Source organism: Erpetoichthys calabaricus, chromosome 4 (assembly GCF_900747795.2).
Source record: "Erpetoichthys calabaricus chromosome 4, fErpCal1.3, whole genome shotgun sequence".
Lineage (NCBI taxonomy): Eukaryota > Metazoa > Chordata > Cladistia > Polypteriformes > Polypteridae > Erpetoichthys > Erpetoichthys calabaricus.
This window is the reverse complement of record NC_041397.2, coordinates 334,572,946-334,591,186: the sequence shown is the minus strand read 5'-3', so window position 1 is coordinate 334,591,186 and position 18,241 is coordinate 334,572,946. Positions and strand designations below refer to the sequence as shown.

General features: G+C 43.4%; 3 protein-coding genes and 1 long non-coding RNA gene across 10 annotated transcripts in view; 3 read left to right on the top strand and 1 right to left on the bottom strand.

The window, feature by feature from the left end:
* Positions 1–18,241, bottom strand: part of LOC127527483 (uncharacterized) — a 1,026,648-nt gene that overhangs the window by 669,398 nt on the left and 339,009 nt on the right. The gene's annotated exons all lie outside the window — the stretch shown is intronic.
* LOC114644157 (butyrophilin subfamily 1 member A1-like) overlaps positions 1–18,241 on the top strand; it is a 339,284-nt gene that overhangs the window by 68,739 nt on the left and 252,304 nt on the right. The window contains exons 2-5 of one of the 3 annotated variants that reach the window (XM_051926426.1): positions 15,103–15,174; positions 15,486–15,815; positions 17,060–17,341; positions 18,070–18,174. In XM_051926426.1, coding sequence (XP_051782386.1) covers positions 15,103–15,174; positions 15,486–15,815; positions 17,060–17,341; positions 18,070–18,174 — 789 coding nt within the window. The remainder of the gene's footprint in view (positions 1–15,102; positions 15,175–15,485; positions 15,816–17,059; positions 17,342–18,069; positions 18,175–18,241) is intronic. The other 2 variants (XM_051926427.1, XM_051926428.1) reach the window with 2 other exon arrangements.
* The window catches only part of LOC114644737 (butyrophilin subfamily 1 member A1-like), a 722,023-nt gene that overhangs the window by 694,298 nt on the left and 9,484 nt on the right, over positions 1–18,241 (top strand). The gene's annotated exons all lie outside the window — the stretch shown is intronic.
* The window catches only part of LOC114645023 (butyrophilin subfamily 1 member A1-like), a 355,265-nt gene continuing 338,452 nt past the window's right edge, over positions 1,429–18,241 (top strand). Inside the window, exon 1 of one of the 2 annotated variants that reach the window (XM_051926403.1) lies at positions 1,429–1,593. In XM_051926403.1, the coding sequence (XP_051782363.1) occupies positions 1,563–1,593 (31 nt within the window). In that variant the 5' untranslated portion in view covers positions 1,429–1,562. The remainder of the gene's footprint in view (positions 1,594–18,241) is intronic. The other variant, XM_051926404.1, reaches the window with a different exon arrangement.

The window sequence follows — 18,241 nt, the reverse complement described above, 5'->3', positions numbered from 1 at the left end:
GATTGTGGGACTGGAAGAAGGTTTAAGAATACAGAAACGACAAAAGCTTAGTCTATCTGCAATTCTATTTACATCAATGATTTACTCCGTTGTGCTGCAGTTTGGAAAATTACTTATTTATCCAAACCCCCCCCCCCCCCCCCCCCCCCCCCAGAAGGGTCGGATGTTGATGACAAAGTCAGGTGCTTTTTTGAAAGTTTGGCTCCAGATGTGCTTATCCAGCTGCTCCTTCTTGTCAGTACTTGAGTGATTTTTATGTTCACCTCTCGATGAACTCGCAAAGTTTCTTTACAACTTTTTTGTCTCATTAACGCAGAAATCCCGAGACTTTCCTTAAATTGCAGAAGACACTGTGGATGGCGCTGATTCCGTTTTAAAGACACTTGTGATTAGTTATGCAGCACACGATTTTATTCACATTGCTTTTTGGAAATCAGTAATACAAATCAGCTACAGATCTGGGAATCACTGAATAGTAAAAACGTTTAATGAGAGTGTCTTGCGCATATACTGGTGTAATGACCACGTCGGCTTTAGTGACGCGTTTCTTAGCCTCTCTGAGATGATCGACATGGCGTAGAGTAGATTCTGGATTGTTATAATACGTGCTACCTTACGCAAAATATGCTCATTAATTTGTTACAGATTCTAGGTGGACACGATTCCACACCAAGGAAAGAGGTGCCCCATGTAAATCGTTCATAATGTCTCCAAAATATAATTGTTAACTTTCAGACAAGTACTACTTAACTGTTTTATACAGAATCCTTACTTCAACATATGCGAGCCCCAATTTGGATTTGAATTCGGGTTAGCGCACCTTATCGCTGGAGCAGGAACAACTGCTTTTACGCTTTGAGCCAAAGCACTTCAGCAGACTAGTGAGAGACCAAATCGACAGCTGACTGCGCAGATATCAATGACGTCATTACGCTAGCGTGACTCAAAATCACGTGACGGGCGCATTTGAAGCAAGCCTCGAGGCGGCGCTTCAAGCTCCAGTGCTTCGAAAGCTCGACACAGTGTCGAAACCTGAGTATCGAGAGGCCCATCACTACCTGAGATCCGCTACAGCCACCACGCCTCCTCACTAAGCCATGAGCGCGGTGATTATTTATTTTAAACGGCCTTTGTTAAGAGAACTGTGGACCCGCTATAACACAGATCCTCATGCCACAAGTCTGCTTCTAATCTGAACAAAGGGTGATAAGTGTGTTCTCCGCTTTGTTAAACAATCTAAAAAAGATCATAAAAGCATGGAATTCTTATGAGATCTGATAAAAGCTGAGGGTCTTATTGTCAGATCACAGGCCATTTTATTTTAATGTGTTTCTGTCACTTTAAGACTGAGGCGTGTCAGTGTTGGCAGGCTGCCGTTTAAAAACGAAAGAGAAATTAATCAGAGGAGGAACACTTTATAGTACTCCTTTCATTTTATTACACGCCATCTTCTCCTTCTACAGACTTATAAGACATTAAGAACATGAAAGATTGACACATTGGGCATGAAGTTCACAGACCCCTGATGAAGGACAAATCATCGTGATGTGTGATCTCTAAACATGAAAGTGGAGAGAAATCAAAGTGAAAGCAGTAAGTGGAGACATTATGGACGTTTATTACATTGCTGTTAGAAATGAATCCTTAGGTTGTGAGTGATAAGAATTTTAATTTTGAGGCTGACTCAGTAACGTCTAACTGGCTTATGCTACACAAGTTTACATTGAGGTCGTGCAGATTAAGTGTGTGTTTACTGAAGGAGCCATGAGCAGAGCAGAAGGTCTTTGTACAAAATCAGGGTGCTGTCATGAATTAGCTTGTCCACCCTGAGTTTTCACCAGTAAAAGTAACTCGAGTCAAGACCACCACAACAAACATTAATGAACATTATGAACATTGATCAGGATTTTACAGATGTAGGTTAGCCTCAGCTCCACCACAGGCTCCTTCAGCTCCTTCAATTCAAAAGCAAAAGAACTGATTGTCTCCAGCATATTGTCACTACTAGAAATGATTCAGAACTTATTATGAGATATGACTGTGCTGTATGGTGATAATCATGAATGGGGAAACAGGAGTGCAGACAGTTTACGGTGTCATCAAGGTGTGTTAGGATGAAAGTAGAAATAAGAAGGGAACAACTGGGCTATCAGGCTCTCCTTGTTGGTTTGATTACTGGATCTTCAGGCACAACTGAGAGTCTTGTGTTTCATGAAATGGTGGGCGGTGAAGACACATCAGGAGTACATGTGTGAGAAAGCTAGAAATTAATGAATTGGTTAATGAAGTCCTGTACCTAAGTTTAGTATCAAATGGCATTGCTAACATAATAAACATGAACATTATATACAGGTGCTGGTCATAAAAGTAGAATATCATGACAAAGTTGATTTATTGCAGTAATTCCATTCAAAAAGTGAAACTTGTATATTAGATTCATTCATTACACACAGACTGATGTATTTCAAATGTTTATTTCTTTTAATGTTGATGATTATAACTGACAACTAATGAAAGTCCCAAATTCAGTATCTCGGAAAATTAGAATATTGTGAAAAGGTTCAATATTGAAGACACCTGGTGCCACACTCTAATCAGCTAATTAACTCAAAAGCCTTTAAATGGTCTCTCAGTCGAGTTCTGTAGGCTACACAATCATGGGGAAGACTGCTGACTTGACAGTTGTCCAAAAGACGACCATTGACACCTCGCACAAGGAGGGCAAAACACAAAAGGTCATTGCTAAAGAGGCTGGCTGTTCACAGAGCTCTGTGTCCAAGCACATTAATAGAGAGGCGAAGGGAAGGACAAGATGTGGGAGAAAAAAGTGTACAAGCAATAGGGATAACCGCACCCTGGAGAGGATTGGGAAACAAAACCCATTCAAAAATGTGGGGGAGATTCACAAAGAGTGGACTGCAGCTGGAGTCAGTGCTTCAAGAACCACCACGCACAGACGTATGCAAGACATGGGTTTCAGCTGTCGCATTCCTTGTGTGAAGCCACTCTTGAACAAGAGACAGCGTCAGAAGCGTCTCGCCTTTGGACTGCTGCTGAGTGGTCCAAAGTTATGTTCTCTGATGAAAGTAAATTTTGCATTTCCTTTGGAAATCAAGGTCCCAGAGTCTGGAGGAAGAGAGGAGAGGCACAGAATCCATGTTGCGTGAGGTCCAGTGTAAAGTTTCCACAGTCAGTGATAGTTTGGGATGCCATGTTATCTGCTGGTGTTGGTCCATTGTGTTTTCTGAGGTCCAAGGTCAACGCAGCCGTCTACCAGGAAGTTTTAGAGCACTTCATGCTTCCTGCTGCTGACGAACTTTATGGAGATGCAGATTTAATTTTCCAACAGGATCTGGCACCTGCACACAGTGCCAAAGCTACCAGTACCTGGTTTAAGGACCATGGTATCCCTGTTCTTGATTGGCCAGCAAATTCGCCTGACCTTAACCCCATAGAAAATCTGTGGGGTATTGTGAAGAGGAAAATGCAATACGCCAGAGCCAACAATTCAGAAGAGCTGAAGGCCACTATCAGAGCAACATGGGCTCTCATAACACCTGAGCAGTGCCACAGACTGATCGACTCCATGTCACGCCGCATTGCTGCAGTAATCCAGGCCAAAGGAGCCCCAACTAAATATTGAGTGCTGTACATGCTCATACTTTTCATGTTCATGCCTTTCAGTTGGCCAACATTTCTAAAAATCCTTTTTTTGCATTGGTCTTAATTGATATTCTAATTTTCTGAGATACTGAATTTGGGACTTTCATTAGTTGTCAGTTATAATCATCAACATTAAAAGAAATAAACATTTGAAATTCATCAGTCTGTGTGTAATGAATGAATCTAATATACAAGTTTCACTTTTTGAATGGAATTACTGAAATAAATCAACTTTGTCATGATATTCTAATTTTATGACCAGCACCTGTACAGCATAGCAGCCAGTGTAAAATGAACAACAATACAGGTAGTCGTCGATGTACGACCTATGCAAGTTACGACTGTTCGACTTTATGACGCATTCGACAGTTTCCCCTGCCAGGTGTTGGCAGCGCCAGTTTCCCGCACTCTCAAGTCTCGCTACGCAGCAGTAAAAATATACGCAGCAGTGTTGCCCCACGTGTGTTTGTGTCTTGTTGTTTTGGCAATTTTCGATAATAATATAACCCTAACATGTCTACCAAGAGGAAATTGTCTCTGTGCACTCCTCAGCCTGCCAAAAAAGAAAGAAAGGCCATTGATCTAGACACCAAAATGATGATAATAAAACAGTATGAAGGAGGAAAGAAAGTGAATGCGATCACATGTGATATGAAGTTATCACACTCTACTGTATCAACTATTTTAAAGGACAAAAATAGAATTCGTGAAGCTGTGAAAGGTTCTGCACCTTTGCGATCAACAGTGATTACAAAGCAATGTACCGGGCCCATCCATGAAATGGAGAAATTTCTAAACATTTGGATGGAAGATCAGATTCAAAAGCGGACGCCGTTTAGGTTTAGGATTAGGTTTAGGTTTCTTTATTTAGTCATGTTTACACAAGAAAACATGAAATTTGCCTTCTCAGTTGCATCTAATAACAGACAGAATGAAATAAAACAGACCAATCGAAATAAGAAAGGTTCAGGTAAGGCAGTTAGATAATACATATTTACACCAAAAAAAAAAGGTTATAGGATATATATCAAAACCTTAAACATTATCTCTGATATTTCTTATTGAAAAGTCGTATGGCACTAGGAAGAAAGGAGTTTCTGGAGCGATTTGTGTGGGTTTTCAAAGCAACTATCCTTCCTGATTTACTGAAGTTTAGTTCTACATGTAATGGATGTCTGTCATCAGTTGAGATGATTTCCAGTTTCTTTAGCATTGCCCTCTGACACACACTAGTCACATCATCTACATCTGCCCCAATAACTTTAGCTGCATACTTCGTAATCTGCTGGAGCTTTTTTGAGTTTTGGTTTGTCAGACTATCAAACCAGGCAATGAAAGTGAAAGTGATCACAGACTGGATCATACTACGATAGAAGGACAACATGAGGTCCTTGTCTACTTTAAATAGTTTGAGTTTATGGAGGAGAAATAAGCGCTGGTTGCATTTAGAAAATATTTTTTTTGTATTTGAATTCCAGTTAAGATTGTTATCCAGGTAAGTTCCTAAGTATTCATATTCAGTCACTATTTCTACCTCCTCTCCCAGAACTACAATAGGTGAACATACAGATTTCTGTCTCTTAAAATCAAATATCATTTCTTTGGTCAATTTTACATTCAGAGTGAGAGAGTTTTTATTGCACCAGTTTACCATCCAGTCCACTTGATTTAGATAGTGGCTTTCATCCTCCCCAGATATGCATCCTATGATCATGGTGTCATCCGAGTACTTGATAATGGAGCAGTGCTCATTGTTCTGTCACTTGTGTACACAGTAAACAGTAATGGTGATAAGACACACACCCCTGTGGACTTCCTGTGTTTGAATAAATGACTATTGAAAAAGTGTCCTGAACTTTAACTGTCTGTGAACGATTTAAAAGAAAGTTCTGAATCCATAGTGTGATAAATGGGTTTACATTCATACTGTTCAGTTTCCCAATCAGTATATGAGGCTGTATAGTATTGAACGCTGAAGAAAGATCCAAAAATAGTGCTCTGACATATGAACCAGGCTGATCAAGAAAGGTATAGATTTGATGTAAGATAACAAGCAGAGCATCTTCCACACGTCTGTTTGCACAATAAGCAAATTGATTGTTGTCTTGAAAAGACTTTGTCTCTGTCATTAAAATGTTTTTCACCAAATGTTTAAAGCATTTCATTGGGATAGATGTAAGTGCCACTGGTCTGTAGTCATTTAAACAGCTTGGCCTAGAAACCTTAGATACAGGGTAATGATTGATTGTTTCCACAGATTAGGTACAATACCACAGGTCAGAGACCAGTTAAAAAGCAAATGAAAAACTGGGGAGAGCTGCTTAGAGCGAGACTTTAAGAGCCGACCTGATATGCCGTCTGGTCCCACTGCCTGCCGCAAGCCTTTCTCCACTTCAGTTAAACTGAACCCAATCACAGCAGAATACCTGGGGTTTTTATAAAGCATCTCCTTTATTCCTGTATTTTGGGTGCTGAAATCACTTGTTTCAAATCTGGCATAACAGTTATTCTGTTCATCTGCTAAAAGCTTGTGGTCTTTGTCAGCTGGAAAATCCACATTCTTTTTAGGGCCCAGTCCTGTCATTGTTTTTAGTCCCTTCCACACCTGCTTTGGATTGTTATCATTGAACCACCTCTTGATTTTTTCCCCATACATCTTTTTATTTTGTTTAATTAACCTGTTAATCCTTTACTGTAAAATTCGCTTATCTTCTATCTTATTTTCTTGATGTGCATGTTGCTTTTGCAATAGTAATGCTTTAACCTCTTTAGTGATCCATGGCTTACTGTTTGGGTACACCTTGACAGTTTTTTCCTTAATGATCATAGACTCACAGAATTTCATATATTCGCTGACAGTATAGGTGGCCTCATTCAGTGACTGTGAGGATGTCAGCAGATCCAAATTTGTATTGGAGAAGCATTCCTGCAGTTCCTCTACACTTTCCTTGCACCAGTTTTGTGTTGTTCGTATGGCTGGTTTTCTTGTTTCAGTTTCTGTTTGTACTTCGGGAGAAGATGAACAACGACGTGGTCAGACGCACCCAGGGCTGCTCTGTGATGCGATATGTAGGCATCAGAGACATTTCCATAGCACTTGTCCAGAGTTTTGTCCCCTCTAGTGTTAATATTCACATATTGATGGTAATTTGGTAATACTGACTCCAGAATGTCACCTCTCTGAAGGGGAAGGAGCCTGAGCTAGTGCGTGAGGTTGAGAGGTTCCGGCTAGATATAGTCGGGCTCACCTCGACGCACAGCTTGGACTCTGGAACCAATCTCCTTGAGAGGGGCTGGACTCTGTACCACTCTGGAGTTGCCCCCGGTGAGAGGCGCCAAGCGGGTGTGGGTATACTTATTGCCCCCTGACTTGGAGCCTGCACATTGGGGTTTACCCCGGTGGACGAGAGGGTAGTGTCCCTCCGCCTTCGGGTGGGGGGACGGGTCCTAACTGTTGTTTGTGTGTATGCACCGAACAGCAGTTTGGAGTACCCACACTTTTTGGAGTCCCTGGAGGGGGTGCTAGAGGGCATACCTTCTGGGGACTCCCTTGTTCTGCAGGGAGACTTCAATGCTCACGTGGGCAATGACAGTGAGACCTGGAAGGGCGTGATTGGGAGGAATGGCCCCCCTGATCTGAACCCGAGCGGTGTTTTGTTATTGGACTTCTGTGCTTGTCACGGATTGTCCATAATGAACACCATGTTCAAGCATAGGGGTGTTCATATGTGCACTTGGCACCAGGACACCCTAGGCCTCAGTTCGATGATCGACTTTGTGGTCGTGTCATCGGACTTGCGGCCACATGTCTTGGACACTCGGGTAAAGAGAGGGGCAGAGCTGTCAACTGATCACCACCTGGTGGTGAGTTGGCTTCGATGGTGGGGGAGGATGCCGGTCAGGCGTGGTAGGCCCAAACGTGTTGTGAGGGTCTGCTGGGAATGTCTGGCAGAGCCCCCTGTCAGAAGTAGCTTCAACTCCCACCTCCGGCAGAACTTCGATCACATCCCGAGGGAGGTGGGGGACATTGAGTCCGAATGGGCCATGTTCCGTGCCTCTATTGTTGAGGCGGCTGACCGGAGCTGTGGCCGTAAGGTGGTCGGTGCCTATCGTGGTGGCAATCCTCGAACCCGTTGGTGGACACCGGCAGTGAGGGATGCCGTCAAGCTGAAGAAGGAGTCCTACCGGTCCCTTTTGTCCTGTGGGACTCTGGAGGCAGCTAATAGGTACCGGCAGGCCAAGCGGAATGCAGCTTCGGTGGTTGCTGAGGCCAAAATTCGAGCATGGGAGGAGTTTGGGGAGGCCATGGAGAATGACTTTCGGACGGCTTCAAGGAGATTCTGGTCCACTGTCCGGCGTCTCAGGAGGGGGAAGCAGTGCAGTGTCAACACTGTATATGGTGGGGATGGTGCGCTGCTGACCTCGATTCGGGACGTTGTGGGTCGGTGGGGGGAGTACTTTGAAGACCTCCTCAATCCCATTAACATGCCTTCCAATGAGGAAGCAGAGCCTGGGGACTCGGAAGTGGGCTCCCCCATCTCTGGGACTGAGGTCACCGAGGTGGTCAGAAAACTCCTTGGTGGCAGGGCCCCGGGGGTGGATGAGATACGCCCGGAATTCCTCAAGGCTCTGGATGTTGTAGGGCTGTCTTGGTTGACATGTCTCTGCAACATCGCATGGACATCAGGGACAGTGCCTCTGGATTGGCAGACTGGGGTGGTGGTCCCCCTCTTTAAGAAAGGGGACTGGAGGGTGTGTTCCAACTACAGAGGGATCACACTCCTCAGCCTCCCTGGAAAAGTCTATTCGGGGGTCCTGGAGAGGAGGGTCCGTCGGATAGTCGAACCTTGGATTCAGGAGGAACAGTGTGGTTTTCGTCCTGGTCGCGGAACAGTGGACCAGCTCTACACCCTTAGCAGAGTCCTGGAGTGTGCATGGGAGTTCGCCCAACCAGTCTACATGTGTTTAGTGGACTTGGAAAAGGCATTCGACCGTGTCCCTCTGGGAATCCTGTGGGGGTTGCTCCGGGAGTATGGGGTACCAGACCCCCTGATAAGGGCTGTTCGGTGCCTGTACGATCGGTGCCAGAGCTTGGTCCGCATTGCCGGCAGTAAGTCGAACCCGTTTCCAGTGAGAGTTGGACTCCGCCAGGGCTGCCCTTTGTCACCAATTCTGTTCATAACTTTTATGGACAGAATTTCTAGGCGCAGCCAAGGTGTTGAGGGGGTCCGACTTGGTGGACTCAGGATTGGGTCACTGCTTTTTGCAGATGATGTTGTCCTGTTTGCTTCATCAGGCCGTGATCTTCAGCTCTCTCTGGATCGGTTCGCAGCCGAGTGTGAAGCGGCTGGGTTGAGAATCAGCACCTCCAAATCCGAGACCATGGTCCTCAGCCGGAAAAGGGTGGAGTGCCCTCTCAGGGTTGGTAGCGAGATCCTGCCCCAAGTGGAGGAGTTCAAGTATCTCGGGGTCCTGTTCACGAGTGAGGGAAGAATGGAGCGTGAGATCGACAGGAGGATCGGTGCGGCATCCACAGTAATGCGGGCGCTGCATCGGTCTGTCGTGGTGAAAAAGGAGCTGAGCCGCAAGGCGAAGCTCTCAATTTACCAGTCGATCTATGTTCCTACCCTCACCTATGGTCATGAGCTATGGGTAGTGACCGAAAGAACGAGATCGCGAATACAAGCGGCTGAAATGAGTTTCCTCCGCAGGGTGTCTGGGCTCTCCCTTAAAGATAGGGTGAGAAGCTCAGTCATCCGGGAGGGGCTCAGAGTAGAGCCGCTGCTCCTCCGCATCGAGAGGAGTCAGATGAGGTGGCTCGGGCATCTGATCAGGATGCCTCTTGGACGCCTCCCTGGTGAAGTGTTCCGGGCACATCTAACCGGGAGGAGGCCCCGGGGAAGACACAGGACATGCTGGAGGGACTATGTCTCCCGGCTGGCCTGGGGACACCTCGGGATTCTCCCGGAAGAGCTAGAAGAAGTGGCCGGGGAGAGGGAAATCTGGGCATCTCTGCTCAAGCTGCTGCCCCCGCGACCCAACCTCGGATAAGCGGAAGAGAATGGATGGATGGATGGATGGACTCCAGACTGCATAAATTAAAATCACCCATCACAAGTTTGAAAGAACCAGGTGATTTGGTTTCTAGTTTATGAGCAGTTTCAAGAATTGATTCAGCTGCAGCTCCCACATCAGCATGCGGCGGAATGTAAACGACTGTCACAAATAACTGATTAAACTCCCGTGGTAGATAGTATGGGCGAAGTCCGACGGTGAGTAGTTCAATATTTGGCGTGCAGATGCGCTCTTTTTCAGTGATATTCCTGCACCACCTTTTGTTAATGTAAAGGCAGACCCCACCACCCATCTGCTTACCAGAAGCTGGATTTCTGTCTTGCCGTACACAAACAAATCCATCTACTTTGACTGCTGTATCCGTGTCTGTATTCTTAAACCAGGCCTCCGTAAAGCACATCAGACAGCTTTCATGGTACTTGTGGAGGTATCGCGCAGATGCTCTCAGCTCGTCCAGTTTGTTTCGCAAGGACTGTGCGTTGCTCATGATGATGGTTGGCAAAGGTGTTTTAAAACTTCTGTGTCTCAGGCGTACTCATAGTCCACCTCTTTTTCCTCGCTTTCTGGGTTTCAAAGATTTTAATTTGTCCGGTATATTAGTAATACACGGGGAGTGACTGGTAGCTGGTCTCATAGATAGCAATGCATCCCGGCTGTAAATGAACAGCGCCGGCCACACACCTGGGATTTCCTGCGCAGGTAGTGCATTAGTGTCCCGTTGGATTCCAAAGGCGATAACGATCAACAATAAGAAACTTTCGCAAATGTTGAAAATCATTTTATAGAAATAACTACTTGCAAACTAGTAAAAGAAAAAGAAAACAAAAAGAAAACAATTTTACACGATTTAAAAACAAAAAGCAGGTACAAAAAACGGAGAGATGCACTGAGAGGTCTGCTACAGTGCAGTGACCAGATGATGAGTTCCGTTAAGGATGATGATGAGATGATGAGGCCGTTAAGCCTCTTTACAGTACAGTCGAAGGCTAGAAGCCTGTTTGCGACTTTAAAGGAACGCGCCAGAGAAGACTACAGTCAAGAATTTGTGGCAAGTACTGGTTGGTTTAAGAGGTTTAAGAAAAGATTCAAGTTGCATAATGTTCGAGTGACTGGAGAAGCAGCAAGTGCAGATGAGGAAGGAGCTAGTAAGTTTGTCGATAGTTTAAACAAAATAATTAAGGCTGAGGGTTATCTCGCAGAGCAGATTTTTAATGTAGATGAAACAGGGTTATATTGGAAGCAGATGCCAGGATGCACTTACATGCACAAAGAAGCCAAAAGCATGCCAGGATTTAAAGCACACAAGGATAGACTGACTCAGCTGCTTGGCGGGAATATCGCAGGGTTCAAGCTGAAGTCCTTCTTAATTTATCATTCCGAAAATTCACGTGCATTTAAGAATGTGAACAAGCACACTTTGCCAGTTTATTATAGGTCAAACCGTAATGCCTGGATGAACCAGGCTTTATTTGAGGATTGGTTCAGTAATTGTTTCATTCATCAAGTGCGTGAGTACTGTTTGGACAGAGGAATTCCCTTCAAAATTTTACTGTTGCTCGATAATGCGCCTGGACATCCACGTCATTTAGCTGATCTCTATCCCAATGTGAAAGTGTTTTTTTGCCCCCAAACACTACTCCACTTATTCAACCGATGGACCAAGGTGTGATTGCTACATTAAAGGCAAACTATCTTAGAACCACCTTCGCCCAAGCCATAGCTGCAATAGATGCCGACCCGGAACTATCACTATGCGACTTTTGGAAACAGTATAATATTCTTAAGTGTATAAAGAATCTTGCTACCGCGTGGGACTCTGTGATGGAAAAGTGTATGAATGGCGTATGGAAGAAGTGTGTTAAGCGTTATGTAAATACTTTTGCTGAATTTAACAGTGAACAAGAACTTGATGAGATTCGTGAAGAAATAGTGAAACTGTCAAAAGACCTTTCATTGGAATGTGAAATGGAAGATGTCGAGGTGTTGCTAGACCGGGAATCAGGTGAACTTACGAATGAAGAGCTGATAGAATTGGAAGAAGAAACGAGAATTGGAGAAAGACGAAGAGGAGGAGGTGCCACAACGAATGTTCACCACAAAGGGATTGTCAGAACGTTTATCTCTACTGAATAAACTCCTCGCTCATTTTGAAAAAATGGATCCAAATATTGAACGATTTGCGAGGACTGAACAGATGGCATGCAACACATTTCGTCCTTCTTGCGAAATTTATGAAGAGAAAAAAAAACAAACAATTCAGACGAAGCTCACTATGTTTATGAAAAGAGCAACTCCTCCCATCACCCTGTCCGCAGCCTCGCCTGATGAAGGTGATATCGACAACCCACAGCCAAGCACCAGTGGTGCCAGGAATTAAATGTACAGTACAGTATTTCTTATTTTGTACGTTTTCCACATATTAAACAAATTGTACTCTAGTATGCTGTGTTTGTCTTAGAAAGTCAGAAAATGTTGATAAGATATTACTTTAAGATGATTACAATATCATTACCCAGTCTAATGTTCTTACCTTAATTTAACATAGGCCGACTTACGTCCAGATCGACTTACAACCAGTCAGTCGGAACCAATCGCGGTCGTAAGTCGATGAGTACCTGTATTACATTCAGTCAACAAAGATATGAGCGCGTTTACTGGAGGTCTCATCTCTGTGATCTGCAAAAGACTCAACTGAATTGGTTGAAAAATGAATGTTAAATAAGAAAGAGAAAGCACTAAGAGAGAGAACCAGTTGTGCCAGTCTGGTGAGGCTGTGTGATCTGACGCTGTAGATGTTGAGTGTTGAAGGCCTGTCTGAGTTCCAAGAGGTGTTTAAAAGATCCAGGATTGTCACTTCTGGGCAAACTGCAGTGTCTGTGACTCTTCATGAATAAAATGGCAACCAACCCACGGTAGACCTTTATAGTTAATAAACTGTTACCTGAATTTAGTCCATCAATTTTGCATTTTCAAAGGTTTAGTTATTGTCCATACTGTTTTTCTCAATGTTTTTATTTTTATATTAGTCATTTAGCCTGTTACAATAACGGGCACTAGAACAGTAGTGCATAAACATTAGTAGGAACAGTCTATATTAAATGCCAAAAGACTTTGACCTCATTCTTTTTGTTGTTCGTATTTTTCTTTCTTTCAGCCTTTCTTTTGTTGATGTTTACTTGCTGAGCTGACCGTTCTTCGTGGGCTGCCGCCGTGTATTGTGTGTCTTTAATTTTCTGTGACAGTAATACTGTCTTGTACGTCCGCTGGCTTGTACGTCCATTTCTCTGGCGGTAATACAGGCGTGCGCGTCGGTAATATGCCTTTAATCTCCTCTGACAGTAATACTGGCTTGTATGTGACTGTAATATGCGTCACTGTACTGTGAACCTTTAATTTCCTCTCGCAGTAATACTGGTTTGTATTTCAGTAAAACGCCTCCAACTTTCTCTGACAGTAATATCACGCATCGCACCGTGCCCCGCGCATGCGCACTTCACCAGAAGAAACAAACACACGGACACCTGGACGCACACAGGGATTTTATTAAAGAGGATAGAGATTTTGTGTCATTTTTTGGGATGGTTACCACCATGTTGTGTTGACAGCAGATTTTCATTGTCCATTCTATGACTACTGGTGACATGTCACTCGATGTCACAATTCTTCTGGTATAAAATAATGGTGTCCAGCTTGTAAATTATAATTATATAGAGCAAAGGAATACCTTTCACAAATACCTTTTTATACCGTATAGCTGAAGTAGGCACCATTTGTTTTTTAGGCTTCTGAACTTTTTTCCATTTCACCTCACATTTTGTCTTTCCCCTTTTTCTGTTCTGCTGGCCTCAGTTCTTTATTTAGGAAATGTCCTCCTACATTCATAACGGCTTTGCTTTCCTCTTTCATCTCCTGGTCATCTCTCTAAAGTGAATCTCATACTTTCTAGGACTCACCAGTCCATAACAATAACGACAGAAGAAGAGAACAAATTCCAGTTGGTGACCACTGGGTGGGCCAGTCTGATGCTGTTGTGTTTTGGGGGGCTACGATAAGGCAAAGGTGGATGTGAACGACCACAGCTGTACCACTGATGTCTGCCAGTTTGATGACAGAGTGTCATTCCTGTGCCATTGTGGTAGAAATAATTAAAACCAAACTAGATAAGTGAAGGGTGGCATGGTGGCACAGTGGGTAGTGCTGCTGCCTCACAGTTAGGAGACCCGTCTGGGTTCACTTCCCGGGTCCTCCCTGCGTGGAGTTTTCATGTTCTCCCCGTGTCTGTGTGGGTTTCCTCCCACAGTCCAAAGACATGCAGGTTAGGTGTATTGGCAATTCTAAATTGTCCCCAGTGTGTGCTTGGTGTGTGTGCCCTGCGGGGGGCTCGCACCCTGCCCGGGGTTTGTTTCCTGCCTTGCTCCCTGTGTTGGCTGGGATTGACCCCCGTGACCCTGTAGTTAGGATATAGCGGGTTGGATAATGGATGGATAGATAAGTGAAGAACTGTGAGTTCACTGGGATGAGAGAGTGCGCTTATCATAAAGATCAATGAGGTAAAGGATGAAAATCCTCTTTAATAAAATCCCTGTGTGTGGCCAGGTGTCCGTGTGTGTGTGTCTTCTGGTGAAGTGCGCATGCGCGGGGCACGGTGCGATGTGCAATATTACTGTCAGAGAAAGTTAGAGACGTTTTACGGAAATACAAATCAGTATTACTGCGAGAGGAAATTAAAGGTACACAATACAGTGACACATATTACAGACACATACAAGCCAGTATTACTGTCAGTGGAGATTAAAGGCATATTACCGACGCGCACGCCTGTATTACCGCCAGAGAAAATTAAAGGTATATTACAGACGTACAAGCCAGCGGACGTACAAGACAGTATTACTGTCACAGAAAATTAAAGACACAGAATACACGGCGGCAGCCCATGAAGAACAGTCAGCTCAGCAAGTAAACATCAACAAAAGAAAGGCTGAAAGAAAGAAAAATACGAACAACAAAAAGAATGAGGTCAAAGTCCCTTGCCATTTAATAGAGACTGTTCCTACTAATGTTTATGCACTACTGTTCTAGCGCCCGTTATTGTAACGGGCTAAATGACTAATAATAAAATAAAAGAGCTGAGAGTCGAGTTGAGAAGCTTCATGTCCACCAAAGTGCACAGGCAGTAAATCAAACTAAGAATGTCAGTTAATGCCCTTTGGGTTATTAACACGTAAACACAACTGATATAAATGGTGGTCTCTGCTCCTGTCATTGAAGTGTAGATGACGCAGTTTGATCTGTGAGTTGTTTTACACACCAGTCTGTCAGAGGAGCTGACTTCACAGGTACAATGAGCTCTTCTTTGTGTTTCAGCCATGAACCTTCAGATGCGATGGACTCTTCTTATCTTATTGTTTCTACACAACACAGATATCTCCTGGGCAGGTATGGGTGGCTGGTTATATTTTGTTAATTTTTAGGTGTGGTAGATGTTTCATACTATTTATTTACACATTTCTCTTCATAGTAAAGTTCAGCAGAAGCATGTCTCTTTACAAAGAATATTTATTTATTTGTAAGCTGGTTAGTCAAAAAAAAGTAAGAGAAAGAATTGTTTTTTGTTTATGGCTTGCAAGATGAAATGATAATGAAGCATTTATCAGTTGGCCAACATGGTTTTCATTAACTTTTGTCATTTTTTCTAATTTACAAATCACGTCCTGGTCCTCACTCCACTCTTGTGGTTTCCTTTCCAGACAGCTTCATCGTTGTCGGTCCTTCTAAGCCCGTCGTCACTTATGTCGGTGAAGATGTGGTCCTGCCAGCCTCCCTCTCACCAGCTCTTAATGCTGAGGCCTTTGAAGTGAGGTGGTTTACAACGGACATCAGGTCACCAGAGCTGTTATATGCTGATCACACAATAATGCAACAAAGTGACAGAAGAACCCTGAGCATAGACAACCTCAAGAATGGCAACGTGTCTCTAATAATCAGAAATGTCCATGTTTCTGATGATCATCTCTACAGATGTAATGTGTACTCAGGACTTAGAGAAGAGGAGACTCAGGTCTCACTCACTGTTGAAGGTCAGTGTGCATTTGGGATTTACAAGTTTTGTTTCTAGTTGTATTATGGGATGTCACAATGACTCAGTGGCTAGATCTACTGCCTGATGAAGTCCATGTCCACTTCCCATGAACACTTGCTGTCCGTGTAGAGTTTGCACTTCCACCTCCTCATCAGGTTTGACTTTTTTTCTGAGTTTTATGATTTTCCTTTCAAATAGAAAGACGTATGAATTGGGTTAACTGGTGATGTTAAAGTCGGCCAATATGAGTGACCGGGTCCCATGATGAGATAAGGAAGATAATAATAATAATAATGAAACAATTTATTTATGTAGTACATTCCTCCTTATCAAAGCTCTTCACAGAAAGAACAACAGGGAATATATGACAATGGAAACAAACACTAAATAAAGACAAATACAGAATATACAAAGAACTGAAGTAAAATAAAAGTTGACAAACCAGAATAAAATACAAAAATATCATCAGAAAATGAGAAAACCTGGAATCAGTGACATTGTGTGATACAAATCAACATCATCTCGGGGTGGTCCTGCAGCCCTGAAACTCTATAAAGTAAATAATAATAACTAGATATGCTAAAACATAACAGGTAAGTAATAAACAGAGCAAGATTATAAACATAACATACATAAGGACAAAAACAATGAAATATACACAATTATAATATTTAAAAAATCACCAAAAGATCACAGATGGTTAAACTACACCTAAAGTGGGTTAAGACCCCAGCTAAAACTTGACACTGGATGCCATCAGGTGGGACATCAAGTGGGACAGCAGGTCACCTGAGAAGCATGGAAAGCTCCTGCCTCTCAGCACAGACAACAAGCCAAGGAATTGGAATCCAGAGATCAAATGTGCTGCTCCTCTGGTTTGTAGGACTGTTGAGGTGAGAAACTCCTCAGGTCCAGGCCAGTAATATTGCAATAGTTGGTCTCTTTATTTATGAGTGTGAAGACATTCAAAGAAATGTCCTCAAAGTCTCAAAACCTGCCAACTTACCTCAGTTGGTCCCAAGCATTTGCAAACTGACGCTCTGCTACGTTTCATTAAATAAAAGCAATAAATAAAATGATCAGAAACAAGTCAAACAAAATAAAATCAAAGCCTACACTTCAAACAAAAACAACCAAATTCCTTTATTTCAGCAGTTCATTCATAACCGTATGCCATGTTAGCTGATGTTAAAGTGTTTTTTCTTCTCTTCACTGATCTTCTATTCTTTTGTGTTTCATTAGTTTTAGGTGCTCAGCCCTCCATTACCATGAGCTCCACTGAAGGCCAGAAGACCCGACTGGAGTGCAGTGCTGAGAAGTGGAACCCCCAGCCAGAAGTCACCTGGAGGGACATGAATGGGGCAGACGTGACGTCACAGTCCACAATAAAATCAGAGCGGGACTCCAAGGGTCTTCTGAGAGTGAGCAGCGTCCTCCCGGTGAAGGAGGAGTACAACGTGTTCAGCTGTCTGATGAGAAGTAAAGCACCAAAGCCAGACTGGCACTCCGGACTTGGCATCTACAGTACGTCATTAATAGTGTGGCACTAGCAGCATCGCCACTTTATTTTTACACACAGAATGTGGCACTAAAGCACATATTTGTAGATCAGCTTAAAAAGGTAGGCTCCCATTTACTAATTACCTGGAAAATCAATGTAGCAACTAATTTTGTGTTAAACGTTGTGCCATATGCACATTAAAATAAAGATCCATAAGTGGAAATGAAATATGAATAAGAGTTGAAACTTTGAAATACAGGAATTCACATCACCACACACACGCGTGAACAAATCTACAATGTCAGGTCCAGTTGGCTAGCAGTGCGACTTTGAAACAAGGCCATCGTGAAAATAGAAAAATAGAAAATTCAGTTGTGACTCAGTCTAGGAGTGGACCATATATATCTGTGTCACGTGATTCAAAGAAATGAAAAGTAAACGTGTAGATTAAAAGACGTAGGAGACAAACACTGGAGGAGAACAACATTGAGTGGACATTAATGGAGGTGAGATACTGGATAATTTATGATGGATAACGAGAGGGCTGATGGACACGCTGATGACATGGGTGTGAAGGTGTGTTTGGTCCCAGGCTCCAGCTACAGGACCACATCATCTGTGGTGTAAATGCAGGGTCTCATAATGCTCCCCTTAGCATGAAGGAGTCCCACTTGATGGATTCTTCTGTGTTTTCCTCACCTGAACCTCATTCCTGTCTCACAGACTCACACGTCTTCCCCTCATTTTGTAGGTTTCTCCCCAGGGGTCTCTGGCTGGTTGGTGGCTTTCTGCGTCTTGTTGGTTCTTTGCTTAGTGGTGACTCTGCTGCTGGTCATTCAATGGAGAAGAATGAGAGGTGAGGACAGAAGATCTCACATTGACATCAGAACAGACAATGCTCAGTAAATGGTTATAGTTATTCA